Here is a 15,683-nt window from a genome sequence, read left to right on the forward strand (position 1 = left end):
ATATACATTTTTGTTAAAATATTCTAGCATGTCATTAATTGCTTTATTTAACCAAATGAACATAACTATCAAGTGCTGGAAGCAGTCAAACTTAACGATCAGTTCTGGCTTAGAAATTCTATCATCTCCAACACTAAAATTCATTTTGGCCCTATTCAAGAAATTCACATATCCTGAAGATATACCACTTAAGCAAATCACTAGCAGTCACAGAAACATCAGTGTGTGAGGAATGTTTTCATCTTTCTTTTGGAACTGGGGATTGAACTTGGGACCTTATGGTTGAGAGGCAGTAGTGGCTCCACTGAGCTAAATCCCTGGCCCAGGGGTGTTTTATTTTTAATCTTATCCTTCATTTCAAAATAAGTACCTTTTGTTTTTTTGTTTTGTTTTGCTTTTTTATTTTATTTTTTTGAGACATGGTCTCACTATGTAGTTGAGACTGACCTGGAACTCACTATGTAGCCCAGGCTGATGTTGAACTCATAGCGATCCTTCTGCCTTAGCCTCCCAAGTGGTGGGATTACAGGTATGAGCCACCATGCCCAGCTTTTTTTTTTTTGGACCGAGGATCGAACTCAGGTCCTTGTGCTTGCAAGGCAGGCAGTAGAATCACTGAGCTAAATCCCCAACCCAGTACCTTTTGTTTTTATAATATGATTCTGAGTGGGAAATGAAGTCTTGGACTCTAGTCCCAGGGTGTCCAGCTTTGTGGCTCACCTGGGCTGCACAGAGAGTGAGGAGGAATTGTCTTAGGCCACACATAAAATACCTAATACCATCAGTGTATGTGAGGAAGGAAACTTCCTTTTTAACGTTATGTTACAAGTTAACACAACAAGCCCAAGTTTCATAATTAAAACCTACCTGTTTGCTTAGTAATAACAAGCAAGCCGTCTTCACAGGCACACACTGTAGAGCAGGAAGAGCCACTCTTACTGGACCCTGTGCCTCACCCATCAGGCCACACCAGCAATGTAACATCTCACTCACAGGAGCTGGTTTCTACCCAAAAGACTGAGTGTTGAGAGCAGGAGGCAGAGTCAGCACTGCACTGCATTCTTCCCTACATGGTGATCTTCGGCATCTGAGTCATGAGCGGTGTGGTTAAAAATCCCAAAATAATAGCTGGGCATGGTGGTACACATCTGTAATCCCAGCAATTGGGAGGCTGAGGCAGGAGGGATCGCTGTGAGTTCAAGACCAGCGTGGGCTACATAGTGAGTTCCAGGTCAGTCTCAACTACACAGTGAGACCCTGTCTCAAGAACCCCCCCCCCAAAAAAAAAACTGGAAGCAGTCAAACTTAACGATCAGTTCTGGCTTAGAAATTCTATCATCTCCAACACTAAAATTCATTTTGGCCCTATTCAAGAAATTCACATATCCTGAAGATATACCACTTAAGCAAATTACTAGCAGTCACAGAAACATCAGTGTGTGAGGAATGTTTTCATCTTTCTTTTGGAACTGGGGATTGAACTTGGGACCTTATGGTTGAGAGGCAGTAGTGGCTCCACTGAGCTAAATCCCTGGCCCAGGGGTGTTTTATTTTTAATCTTATCCTTCATTTCAAAATAAGTACCTTTTGTTTTTTTGTTTTGTTTTGCTTTTTTATTTTATTTTTTTGAGACATGGTCTCACTATGTAGTTGAGACTGACCTGGAACTCACTATGTAGCCCAGGCTGATGTTGAACTCATAGCGATCCTTCTGCCTTAGCCTCCCAAGTGGTGGGATTACAGGTATGAGCCACCATGCCCAGCTTTTTTTTTTTTGGACCGAGGATCGAACTCAGGTCCTTGTGCTTGCAAGGCAGGCAGTAGAATCACTGAGCTAAATCCCCAACCCAGTACCTTTTGTTTTTATAATATGATTCTGAGTGGGAAATGAAGTCTTGGACTCTAGTCCCAGGGTGTCCAGCTTTGTGGCTCACCTGGGCTGCACAGAGAGTGAGGAGGAATTGTCTTAGGCCACACATAAAATACCTAATACCATCAGTGTATGTGAGGAAGGAAACTTCCTTTTTAACGTTATGTTACAAGTTAACACAACAAGCCCAAGTTTCATAATTAAAACCTACCTGTTTGCTTAGTAATAACAAGCAAGCCGTCTTCACAGGCACACACTGTAGAGCAGGAAGAGCCACTCTTACTGGACCCTGTGCCTCACCCATCAGGCCACACCAGCAATGTAACATCTCACTCACAGGAGCTGGTTTCTACCCAAAAGACTGAGTGTTGAGAGCAGGAGGCAGAGTCAGCACTGCACTGCATTCTTCCCTACATGGTGATCTTCGGCATCTGAGTCATGAGCGGTGTGGTTAAAAATCCCAAAATAATAGCTGGGCATGGTGGTACACATCTGTAATCCCAGCAATTGGGAGGCTGAGGCAGGAGGGATCGCTGTGAGTTCAAGACCAGCGTGGGCTACATAGTGAGTTCCAGGTCAGTCTCAACTACACAGTGAGACCCTGTCTCAAGAACCCCCCCCCCAAAAAAAAATCCTATCATAATGCCGGAAGTTCAGTCTTGCGGGGCTACGTGACCAGCTGTGCAGGGCCACATGCAGCTCAGGAAGCATGAACTGGACATGCCTGCTCCTAGACCAGTGGTAGCAAAACTATAGCATGCGTGTTATTGTGTTTTTCTTCCAAGACAAAAGAGGTTAATGTGTGAGCCGTTTTTTTCTAAACTAAAACCTCAGTGTTCAGGTTTAATTGCAGTGTTGGTGCTTTGCGATAAATAAATGGGTTTTGGGCTGCAGTCTGGTTACTACGTTTCTAAAAGTTTCGCTATCACTATTGTAGACCTTTGCAGCAAACTAAAAAGATCTTCATTTGATTAGTATACTTTAATCCTATTCATTTATATCATTCAACAATGAATAAATATTAATAAAAAGTTGACTCCCAACTCTAAAAATCTTCATTTGATTAGTATACTTTAATCCTATTCATTTATATCATTCAACAATGAATAAATATTAATAAAAAGTTGACTCCCAACTGCTTTTTCTGAATAAAGTAACTCAGGAAAATGTAATTGCCAGTTATTACATTAAGGTATTTACTGTTTTATTCTACTACCACAACTTGGTGTCCCTTGGTACTCAAAGCTAGTAGTATGCCAATAAGGACAGGCCTTTTTCCGTCTAAAACAGGTTAAACAAACAAACAAACAAAGAAACCATAAATGTTATCACTTGTACGTGATTACAACAAGCCCTCGCTCTAGTTCTCCTTCAGCAGTGCTCTTTCATGCTCACACCACACACCAGTGTGTTCACTCAGACATAAAGCAGATATGTAAGTGCTCGTCAGTTTATTTGGGTTTACATCCCAATAAACCCCCTGAAGCTGAAAACATCTGAAGTTGAAAATGCATTTAATGTATCTGATCTACTGACACCACAGCTTGGCAGCACCCTGGGCACTGGTTTTTACCCTCGTGCCTGTGGGCTGACTGGCAAGCAGGCTTCCTGCCATGCCCAGCGTTGCTCAGAGAACTCTCCTACTGGCAGAGATTCAAACTCAAAGTACTGTCTCCTGAATGCATGTCACCTCTGCACTTCAAGTTGAAAAACTGTAAACAGAACCACTGTGAATTGAGGATCTATGAATGTTCAAGCCAATATTCAATAGTACCGACTCTTCCCCACTGTGCACCATCAGCAGAGAATAGCCAACAGCATCACACAATAAAGAACACTGACACATGCTTCTGTGCCTGTTCACCTAGAACAGTGCACGTCCACAGCTTCACAGTTTTAATCTTTTAGGCAACATTTTCCTAATTCCTAAGAAGCTTACTAGTGGTTAATTTTTTCAACTTAAAACTTGACTATTATTTGTTTCTTTGACATCTACTATTCTAGGTTTTATTATATATGATGCTATTTGATCTAACATAAGATTTTACTCATTTTAAATTAAAATATCAATGTTGCGTTTTCATTCTTGCTCAATTAGAGAACCCAACTTTAGAAACAAAACCATGGCAGTAATAAGGGCGATCTTGGATTATAAAGAATCAAGAGACCAACTGGGACTCTAAATTAACAGTTAAGAGAGAAACACAATGCAGGCCAGGGGACAGATTTAAAGTCATTTTGGAAGGGGATCCAATAGGATTTTATATTAAAGTAGAGCAGGGAGAAGAGGGCCTTCAAGAACAGCACCAGAGTTCTAGCTTTAGAGCTGAGAAGAACAGGTATGAAGCAGGGAATCATTTTGCTTCTAAATATGCTCAGCTGAGGTATCAATTACTTGACAAATAGGTAAAAAGAATTAGAACTCAGAAGAATTATGAATTTCTAATCTGTAGGTTGTTCTTTTCCTTTTCCGCCTCACTACTTAAGGCTAAGATTGGAAAAAAATTTTCAACACTCAGCAGGGACTAAAGAAAACAACAGTCTAGAAGGCATTCATACAGGTCAGAGGGAGACCCAGAGGTGATCAGAGGGTAATCACAGCTAATGAGAGTCATAACCAGCTAGGTCACAGTTCTTGGTGGGGAAGACAGAGGCCTACAAAATAAATACCAAGACCACCCTGAATAATTCTTGTCTGACAGATATGGAGTGGAAACTAATGGTGTACGTTTTTAAAAATTTCCTTAGTTGGACTAATTCAAAAACTGAAAGTCTAGCTTAAGCCATACTACCAATAAGTTTCTTCCCCTAGAAAGACCAGGGCACCAGAGAACAGAGAACAAAGTGTCGGGAATACTGGATTCATCCACAGGAAATAGCACTGTCATCTGGATACGGAAATTAGTAAGCACAAATGCCAAGCAAGCATGTGAGCTTTGTGATGGAATGGAGATGGAGACAGGTGGAGGGAAGGCAGCTCGCTATAAAATACCTACGCTACAGCCTTTTAAAATTGCTATGGCCTTTGTGAGGGCAATTTGACTAAAAGTATTAAAATTCCTCAAACGTTTAATTGAAAAATAATAACTGTATATTTATGGGGTATAATGTAATACTTCATTACATGTACATATTGTGGGATGATTCAAATCCACATCCATCATCTCGAATATTTATCATTTCTTTGTGGTAAAAAGGTCTAAAATCCTCTATCAGCTACTCTGAAATACACAGTAACTAAAGTCAGAACCATGCTGTGCAGATGAGCAGAAGTTATTCTTTCCATCTAAATGAAACTTTGTACCCTTTGACCAATGTCTCCCTTCCCCCATTTATCTTTCCCCTCTGCAAACCACTGTTCTACTAGAAAAACAGCAAGTTCAATATTTTTAAAGATTCCACATGTAAGTGAAGTCACATGGGATTTAACTCTCTGTACCTGGTTTATTTCACTTTTCATAATGATCTCTAGGTTGCTCTGTGTTGTCACAAATGACAGAAGTCTCCTGCTTTGTAAAGGCTGAACATTATTCCACTGTCACATACGACACATTTTACTTTTTGAATTACTAAGGATCAAACCCAGAACTTCACGCATGACAGGCAAGGACCCTAACTGAGCTATACTCCCAGCCCTATACAACACACTTTTAAAATCCATTTATCCACTAACGGACACTGTGGTTGTTTCCAAAGATATTAAAATGTTATTTTTTTCTTTGTTTTGGTACTGGGAATTGAACTCAGGGCCTTGCACTTGTGAGGCAGGTGGCAGCATCACTAAGCTAAATCCCCAGCCTTAAAGATACTAAATGTAAAATGCACATACTCTATGGTGTGCAATGTACGTACCCACTTAAAAGCTATTATTTCTGAGCTGTTTGCTTGCTAAAGGGACCCTCAGACTGCTTGGAGTTGAGACTGATTCCTGATCTCAGGAAAGGCTGACTACCCTGGCCTCTGTTTTAGAGGTAGAATGTGAGCCAGTTCAAGGCAACCAGACAAAAAGGGCAGGGTGCATAGGATGGGGGTGCACGCAGAAGATTTTTCTTCCCCGATGAGATTGTGACAAGTGAGGAAAAAGCTCTACCCCACACCAGTCTGCTTATTTTGTGAATGATCCTGAAGATGTGATATTTAAAGCACCCACAAGTCATAGGGGAAAATCTAAGACCATACCAATCTCCATTATTTCAAAGATCCTTTTTTTAAAAAACATATTAACATCTCTGAAATTATTATGCATTTGATATATGATCCATTTGCTGCAATCTTAAAGTCAATGAAATATAGTCCAAGAAATACCAACTGAGACAACATATAAACTTTGGCTGCTGATATGAACAACCTAACTACCAGACTAAAATTAACATGCAGCACAATACAACATGAACACGTCCCCTTACAGTCCATTTGTGTTGCTATAACAAAATACTTGAGGCTGGGTACTTGAGAAGCGTTTTGTTTGGCCCAGAATTTCAGGGGCTGGAAAGTCCAGACGGCCCGGCAGTATTGTCCGAGCAGGACTCCCTGACTGCATCCCAAAGCAGAAAAGCAGGAAGGGAACCAGCTACACACAGAAGAGGCACATGTGAGGTCAACAGGGGTTACACTTGCCTGCTCAGAGTCCCCTCCTACCAGACCCAGTGCACCCTATGACGCCAGCCTTGGTCCTTTCAGCAGCTGCAGCCCTGAAGAGCCAATTAATGACCACTGTGCCCCACCTGTTCAAAGTCCCACCTACCCAGCATCACCCTTCTGAAGACAAGCATGTGCACCGCAACAGACAAACTACGCAAACGGTAGCACCTAGGACTTATGCAGAGTTTGGAACTACCAAACTTCTCCACACCAGCTGCATTATTGTATGAGAATTCCAGTTTCTCCATCTAACATTTTCCTTTAAAAATTTTATAATAGTTGTCCTATTATTAGGTATTGCATTGTGGCTTTGTTTTGCATCTCCCTGATCAGTAATAACACTGAGCACATTTTCATGTGCTTATGGCCATTATTTGTATTTGAATAGGTATTTACTTTAAAATTCCTAAAAACAAAATAGATTAAGACAGCAGTAGCAACATCAGCAGAAAAATAGGCAAGACTATTAAAATACTATTTATATATAGAAGGAAAAAAAACTCCAAAGCTAATACGTTTGAGAAGAAATGTTTGAACCTACTAGTAACTAGCAAAATACAAATAAAAGTTATTATTCTCTACATGTCAGGCTAATAAAATTTAGAAAATCAGACCATTTAAAAACGCTGACATATAAAGATAGAAGAACAATGACGCCCTGCTGATAGAGATCTAGACAGTTCAGCCACTGTGAGCAACCTGCCATTCCCAGGTAAGCCACCTGCTATAGTTTAGATGTTGATGTCCACAAAGGCCCACATGTCAATGGCCTGGTCCCAGGGAGGAGCTACTGGGCAGTGCTGTGGACCTTCAGGAGGCAGGGAACCTTATGCCAGGTATCGAGGTCATGTGGAGCCTTCCCCCAAGGGTACTGTTGGACCCTGGTCTCTTCCTCTTTGCTTCCTGGTCCATGAAATAAGCAGTACACTCTGCCACATTCCCCCACAATGTGGCCACTTGCACTTGCACTCTAAAGAAGTAAATATAGTCATGTTCAAGGACAGTCAATGCAATGTAACTTCTAGTGTCAGGAAACTGGAATTATACAGGTACTGTCACTAAGACAAGGAGGTAAACCTATGGGATGAATGTCCCACAGAGGGCTTTGCAGCTGTTAGAAGCAGAGGATTCAAAGTATGAACGTGACTAGGTCTTAAAACTTCAGTGCTTACAGCAAAAATAGTAAGATATACAACATTTATGTACATTAAAAATAAATGCATAAAATAAAATCCACTTTGTAAGGACATTTATATGAAATAGACAAACCATTAGAACCCTGCTGTAGTTTGGATCTGGAATATCCCCCAAAGGCCGACTGTTAGGCTCAGTGCCCATCCTGACAGGAGAGGTATTCAGGACCCTGTGGGCACACCTCTTCTTCTTCTTTGTCGCTTCTGGTAGGCGAGCAGCTCTGGGCTCACTCCCAACACTGTCACCCAGCACCACATCAGAACCCTAAACGAAGGGTCTGCCCAGTCATGTCTGAACCTTTGCCTGGTCCCACACTGGAGCCAAAATGAACCTTGCTCTTTATAAGGTGATTACCTCAGATATTTGCTACAGTAACAGGAAGCTAACACATATAAACAACAAAATATATTATACAGCAAACAATGTATTTGATTATGGGAGAAGAAAAATTCAGATAGGTACAAAGAAGACCAAAAGAAGAAAGAAAACAACAGACCTTATATAAATCAATGTTCCATACAATGAGGTTAAAAGGAACTGCATCCAGCCATGTCACTGAGCTCTCCTACTATTCGAACTCCTTTTCAGTTCTCCCAGATATTTCAGGTGTACAATCATGTCACCTAAAAATAGCAGTAATTTTACTTCCTCCCCCATTTTACACCTCTTATACTGCATTAAGTTTGTGCCTCTGGCACAGTGATGGTAACAGTGACAAGAGCCAGCAGTTTTATCTTGTTCCAGACTTCAAGGAACTTCTAAAATTTACCCATTACGAAGGATGCTGGCTTTTGAGCTGACTTTATATATACACAGGTATCATCTATCTCTGGCTGAGAACTAGTTTTTATGAAGAACTGAGCTGTCTCTTCTTTATTTCTTTATGCACATGTGCTCACTGTTTCTACAATCACCTTTCTTCCACATCTAGGTTTAAGCCTCCACAGCCCTTTCCCAAATTTCCAAATTCCAAACTGACACTGTGTGGGTCACATGTTGACTCTTGACCCAGTAAACCCTCCACATAAAAAGAGGAAAGACAGAGTAAAAAGCACTAAAATGGAGTCCAAATTCATCTTCCAGTAAGCTTTTGGATGATAGGTTCATTCTGATGCCTGACTGGACAGGCACACCCAACAGCCCCCTGGCCCAAATGACGTCATGGGTGAATTCCAGCAGGCCTTTACAGGACACAAATTCTGGGTTACTTATACTGGTCAAAAACATAAAAATAATTGACAGTTACCAATTTTATTTATAGGGCCAACATGGTCTCATTATTAAAACCTAACAGAATCCACTCCCAAGGGAAAACAGAATTAGTAACACCTTTGAGCAGAGAAGTGTAAAGCCTGACTCCCTGCTGTGGTGCTCCTGGAGCCCTCATGCTGGCTGTGGGTCTCGGAACCTGTCCTCATGGGGGCTGTGGGACCCTCGCCTCTCTCTCTCTTGTGATTCCTCACAGCATGATGAAACCTCACCACAGACCCAAAGGGAAGTTCAATCTGTCACAGGTGCCTGGGATTTAGCTCAGCAATTCAGTGGCCTGCCTTGCAAACGCAAGGACCCGAGTTGAATCTCCGGTACCAAAAAAAAAAAAAAATCTGATGGGCTAAAACTTCCAAACTCTGAGCCACAATGGGCCTCTTCTCTCTCTATGCTGATTGCTCAGGCACCTGCTATAGTCAAACAGCACCTCAGTACTACTATGAAAATACTTTTGACCTCAAAAATACTTGAGTTTCAGGGACCCATGAGGGCTCCGGACCATCAACTGAGAATCACTGTCATAGAAACAGACAACAAAACAGACACATAGATTCCTCCCACACAATATATTGAAAGGAGCAAGACGATGAGGTAAATGAATAACTATATAAATGTGGGTATTGAAAGATGCCATAAAAACAAAGAGGGGGGGGAGGGAGGGAGGTGGGAGAAGAAAAGACAGAGGGAGCAGGGTAATTATTTTACATGACTGCACAAGGGAGGGATATTAGAAGAATGAGCCATGCTAAAGTCTGAGGGAATAACGCTCCATATTAGAAGGAAAAGAAAACAGAAAGGCACTGGAAGCCACAGTGGAATATGAGCACATGAATGAGCTGTTCTAAGGCCCCTGAACACCCTGGCTTCCATGTGGTCAAGACAAGGAAGGTAGGCACAAGAACAGAACTGAGGAAGCCACTGCATTAGTCCTGCAGGAAAAACTGGTGGCCTGGACAGGACGGTAGTAGTAGACAGGTGGAATCTGGGGCCAAGACTTAACTTGAAGGCACATTCATAACAACTGCTGATAGCCTCAGTACTAAGTTGAAGATAAAGAGAAATAAAGGAAGGATGGCTCCTGGGTTTCTGCAGAGCAAGTAGGTGAATGTTGCCACTTACTGTGATACAGAGAAACCATGAGGTGGGGACAAAAATCAAGCTTAAGATGGTCATTTGAATCCACAAAAAAATACTGCACATGTGAATTGGGAATGCTAAACAGAACCATGGGAAGCACAGGAAATTAGTTATTTGAGCACAGAACTAGATGGGCTCACCCAAGAAGTAAGTGTGGATAAAGAAGTGAACAGGACACTGATAAGCCTAACACCAAAGACTGTCCAATTAATGTATATTCTTACAGGTGTGTTTTTACGATTGCTTTTAAAATAACAAACTGAAGGTCCAGTGGTGTCAGGTAAGAGAGGGCTTTTGCTTTCCTGATAGTGTTTGTTTTATGACCCCCTCTTTTCATGTGGACACAGACTAAGTAACCTCCCTCAGGATGCATTCTAGACAGCCTCTCTAGTCCACCCCTCCTCATATACCCCAGTTACCTTTACCCCTTTACATCTCCCTGCAGTTGTTTTTCCTCTGTGCACCTATGATTGTCTTTGCATATTTCTGACAGAGTCTTACTTAGCACCCTGAAACCTAATTGTGATATACAATTATCTTTTACTGGTGTGAAAGTTTCCTTATAGGTCAGAACCATGACTTTCACTGTGCGTGTGTTACTAGAGATCAAACCCAGGGACATGCTTATGCTCAGCATGGGCTCCAGCACCACGCTGCATCCCTAGCCCTGACCTCCATCGCTGTAACCCCACCACCTTGTACAGTGCTGGAAGGTGGCCAGTTCCTCACTAATTCCTCCCTGGAATGTGTGGAAAAGAAATTACTTACTCAAGGTCAGTCCTACTGCTTACCAGGAAAGCAGGGATTAGAACCCAGGTCCTAGGACAGTCAGATGTCCTCAATCTGCTTCGTTATGTACTCAAAGAACCCCAAAGACAGGACTCAATTTATCTTTACAGCTTGTTTTCATTCACCATCCTGTGGATGCACTATGTGTGGAAGTCTGCCCAGCATTCTGGTCCTCAGCCTATCCAGGACCTGTGTCCCAGCTCATTTTTTACTTCTCCACCTGAATGCTCCCTCACATTCTAACGCTGAGTCACCCCACCCCCTCTCCCCAGCCGTCACACACACTCTGGAACTACCCTACACACTGACTTCTATCCTTATTACTGCACTGAAGTGCTCTCTCGAAGTTCACCAAAGCCTTACATTTTAGTTTTCAAAATGGTAAAATACTCATATAAAACTACAGGCTTTTTCTTAGACTTTTGGAGAAGAGGTATTTTTTGCTGTTTTTTTTTTTTTAACCGTTAACTGCTACTGTCATTGCTATATTTTGCCACCAGAGGACTGCTGGTCTGGGAACCTAAGGCAGTAAAAGTGAAGCTCAGACACAGCAAGAGACTTCATCTCTTTGAGCCTGGACTCAATGCACATCAAAGCCATTTTCTCTTGGATTCTTCAGCTCCATCTGCCATTAAACTCTTTCTGCTTAAGCTTGTCTGACTAAAGAAACCAAGCAGCAAACAAAGAGCACTAAACCCTTCCCCAGGATTCCACTCTGCCCGCCTACTCCACAGGCTGAGTTCTGTGCCCGTCCTTAGGCTGGTCCTCCTTCATCTGCTTGGAGTCCTTTCTTTCCTTTCTTTGCCAAGATCCACCTCAAACAAAGGCTCAGTTCAAGTGCTTCTGTCAAAAAATTACCCAAAATAGGGGATAAAGCAAACAGAGGGCCAGATTGTACTGGGATTTAAAACCATGCTATGGCTTTTTGAACTTCAATGTAAGGAAGGAAAAAATGTCACTGAAGAATTTTAAAGTATAAATTATGACATTTTCTACTTTAAATTATTACTGTGGTTGCAGTGTAGAAAATACATTAAAAGACAAGAGAGACAATGAATTGTAGACTACTAAAACAATTATTCCAAAAAGAATCAGTGATACCAGCTAACAACACAACGGAGAGAGAAGAATGCATCTCTGTGAATGTTTTCATTCCAAATAAATCTCCCCCTACAGTAAACTCCCTGAGGGCAGAGAAATGATCTGTTGACTATCCTTTAGCCACAGAAATTAGCAAAGTGACCGACACACTTCTCAGGGCTTCAAATATTTGTGGAATAAATGGATACGTACTTAACAGTTTAATCTGTAAAATGAGCAACTAGGTAAATGATAGTACAGTTTATGAAAACAGAAAACACCAAAAAAAAAAGTCAGTTTGGGTTTTTTGTTTGTTTTTGAGCAACAGATACAGAAGATGAACTTTGCTTTGAACAGGCTGAGCTTGAGGGAAGTCAGTCCAGAGAGACTCGATCAGGAGAGATCTAGGCTGAACACAATGGCTTGCGAACTCAGGGCGGGGCAAATGATTGCATGAGAAGAGATGCGGTTGCCTAGAAATATGTAAAGTGAAAAGTAAGTAGAGAACCCAGATCTAAGGGGCATTTAAGAGTTGAACTGAAAAACTCCCAATAGCTCTAAAGAAAACCAAACATGGAAAGGTCATGTAACTAAGCCCCTTGAGAAGAAGTATGGTCAGATGTATCAGATGCTGTGGAAAAGGTGTGAAAATTTTAAAAATTTAATACCCTTTGTATGAAAACAGTTTTGGGCCAGGCTTGGAGCACACCTGTAATGCCAGTACTCTGGAGGCTGAGGCAGGAGGATTGTTGTGAGTTCAAGACCAGCGTGGGCTAGACAGTGCGTTCCAGGTCAGTCTCAACTACATAGGGAGACTCTGTCTAAAAAAAAAAAACAGTTTTGATACAGTTGACAGGGGGTGGAGTTAGAGATTAGTTTGGGGCTCAAGGGTAAGCAGAAAATTAACAATGAAAAAAAAAATGAAGTCAGCAAGTAGCAGATACATTGTTTAAGAGTACGGCTACAAGGTAACCAAGATACATAGTCATAGGAGCCAAGACAGTGAAAGGTGTATTTTGTTTTTACAGAATTTACTTTTAAACCTGTTTAAATGTTGACTGGAAGCAATCCTAAAAAAGAATGATGTTATGCTGTGTGTGGCAGGGCACATCTGTAACCCCAGCACTCTGAAGGCTAAGCAGGAGAAGGGCAAATTCAAGTTCTGCCTGGGACACTGAGCGAGGGCCTGTCTCAAATGTTGAAATGTAAAGGGCTAGGGATATAGCTAGGACCAAAAGCATCCTGGGTTCAATCCTTGGTACAAAAAACAAACAAACAAACAATGATAAAGAAGAAGCATAAACAGCTGAAATAGTGGTTTTGAATAGACAGCAATACCTATTTCACTGAAATCATAAAGGAAGTCTTTTTGAGGTGATCAAGACTCACAACACCAAATTCAGTGCTTTTCTTCAGTAGCCCATTACTAGTTTTTTTTGTCAATAATTTTAATATTTAAAAAACTTTATTAATTTCCTTGGTGCCTTGATAAGATATTGCCAAACTCCTTAGCCTAAAATCCGAGACCTACCTTCCAGTCTGGAATCCCCTATCCTACTAGTCATAGTGAGAGACAGTAAGGGCATGCAAGGCTCAAGCCTCAAAACTCTCTCTTTAAAAGTATGGTGCTTTTCTGTTTGATTGTTTTGGTGGTACTGAGGGTTGAACCAAGACAGTGCTGAGCTTTACCTATAGCCCTTTCAATTTTTTTAAATTCTGAGACAGTGCCTTGCCCTGAACTTTCACAGGCAGGTCTGCCAGGTCCAGCTTTACACCTTCTTAACCTTCGAGCGCAGGCTCACCGGGTCCTCTGGAATGCAGCTCCAGGCAGGGTGGGGACTTCTGGTCATTTTATGTGACCTAAACCATTGTCTGGCATATGGTGGATGTTGACAAACATTTGTTCACTAAACAGGTGGATGAATCAATGGCTGTTTGCATTATCCATAAGCTATAACTCTCCAGTTTATACTCCCTGCTTGGATCTACGTCCTGAGCTCCAGATATATCCAATATCAGCTATCTCTGAGATGCGTAGAAAACACCTCAAACTGTAATCAAAGTCCAAAGCCGAATGCCAACCACCCTCCCAGAGGCTTCCATTTCCTAGCAAGGTGCACCTAATTAGTTCAAGTCAACACTTCAGAAATCGCTCCTAGCTCCTCTGCTTTTCTTCACCCACATATCCAACACTGCGGTTCTGCCTTCCTCTGACTGCTCCTCACCGCTCCTGTTCCCACTGTGGTCTAAGCCACTCTCACTTCACCCGGACGCACGCAAGGGCCGTCTTCCCACTTCTCGTCCTCTTCCACTACTCAATTCCGTCTGTTCTCAAACCACAACCAGAACATTTTTTTTCAAACTGAAGTCAGATCACTTCACTTCTCTGTTCACAATCCTGCAATTATTTCTACTTCATTCTGAGTGAAAGCACACATCTTGATAATCGCTTCTAAAGCTCTACTGCGTATGGCTCCATCACAACTGCGACCTCAGGCCTCCCACTTTCCACTCCCCTGCTCCGGGCGCACTGGCTCCCTCTGCTGTTCCTTCCACAGGTCATCAAGCCGGGTTTCCGCTGCAGGGTGTTTTCCCCACTGTTCCTTAGCGGAACGCACTTCACCTCCTTCGGGCCGCATCACGCGTCACCTTCTCTGCGACTTTCCCCTTGATCATCGTACATAAAACTGCAGCCCCATCCCTACACACGTTTTCCTTATCTCTTCCTTCTGCCTTATTTTCCGTCACAGCATTTATCACCACCTAAAATACTAAACATATATCTCACTTCCTGGAACATTTGTTGCTATGTCCCGACATGGAAATCGCTGCCTGACCCGTAGGAGGCGATCAGTAATCGGCCCCTCATCAGGCACGTTCTCTTCCACCAGAGGGTCTAACAACCCTCTTTCCCGGTTTCTCTGGGAAAAAAAATCATAAAGCTGGAGGCTCTAGGATTTCTCCAGTGCTGATACCGAGGTTTATCATACTTTGCCTAGAAAGAAAAAGCTGCGTTTTGTCGCGTGAACCACAAGGGGGAGTGGGGAGGGAGAGTTGAGCAGAGAACCGGCCGACGCCGTTTCCCTTGCTTTTCGAGCAGGAGCCTCAAGAGGGGAAGAAAGCTGGGTTTGGAGCTCACTGCTCTTAATGAATGATTTCCCTTCACACTAAGAACTAGGAGCCACCCAGGGCTGGGAACGCGAAAGCCACAGTCCTTTCCAGGGCCACAAAGGTGCCAAAGGAATCAATCCCAGGCCATTAAGAGCCGGGCTGAGGTTTAATTCCAACACGAGCCGGGGAACGAGCTCCGAAGACTAAGTTGGCGCGCAGGCCGCGGTGCCGCGGTACCCCGCGCTCTCCGACCCGGAGCCGCGAAAGGAGCCACCCAGGGCTGGGAACGCGAAAGCCACAGTCCTTTCCAGGGCCACAAAGGTGCCAAAGGAATCAATCCCAGGCCATTAAGAGCCGGGCTGAGGTTTAATTCCAACACGAGCCGGGGAACGAGCTCCGAAGACTAAGTTGGCGCGCAGGCCGCGGTGCCGCGGTACCCCGCGCTCTCCGACCCGGAGCCGCGAAAACCGCTCTGCCCCACGCTCACCGCCACCTGTTGATGCCCACGTTGGAGGAGCCGGCGAACCAGGGGTCGAGGATGTAGACGCAGCGGATGGTGTCGGCGCCCCGGATGCATTCCTTCAGCGCTGGG

General features: G+C 42.9%; 1 protein-coding gene across 1 annotated transcript in view; it reads right to left on the reverse strand.

Annotated features, from left to right (window-relative positions):
* Positions 1 to 15,683, reverse strand: part of Cry1 (cryptochrome circadian regulator 1) — a 53,292-nt gene that overhangs the window by 32,857 nt on the left and 4,752 nt on the right. Inside the window, exon 2 of the mRNA XM_010637625.2 lies at positions 15,579 to 15,678. Coding sequence (XP_010635927.1) covers positions 15,579 to 15,678 — 100 coding nt within the window. The remainder of the gene's footprint in view (positions 1 to 15,578; positions 15,679 to 15,683) is intronic.

This window comes from Fukomys damarensis, unplaced genomic scaffold (assembly GCF_012274545.1).
Source record: "Fukomys damarensis isolate Sample0158 unplaced genomic scaffold, DMR_v1.0_HiC HiC_scaffold_15, whole genome shotgun sequence".
NCBI classification, from domain to species: domain Eukaryota; kingdom Metazoa; phylum Chordata; class Mammalia; order Rodentia; family Bathyergidae; genus Fukomys; species Fukomys damarensis.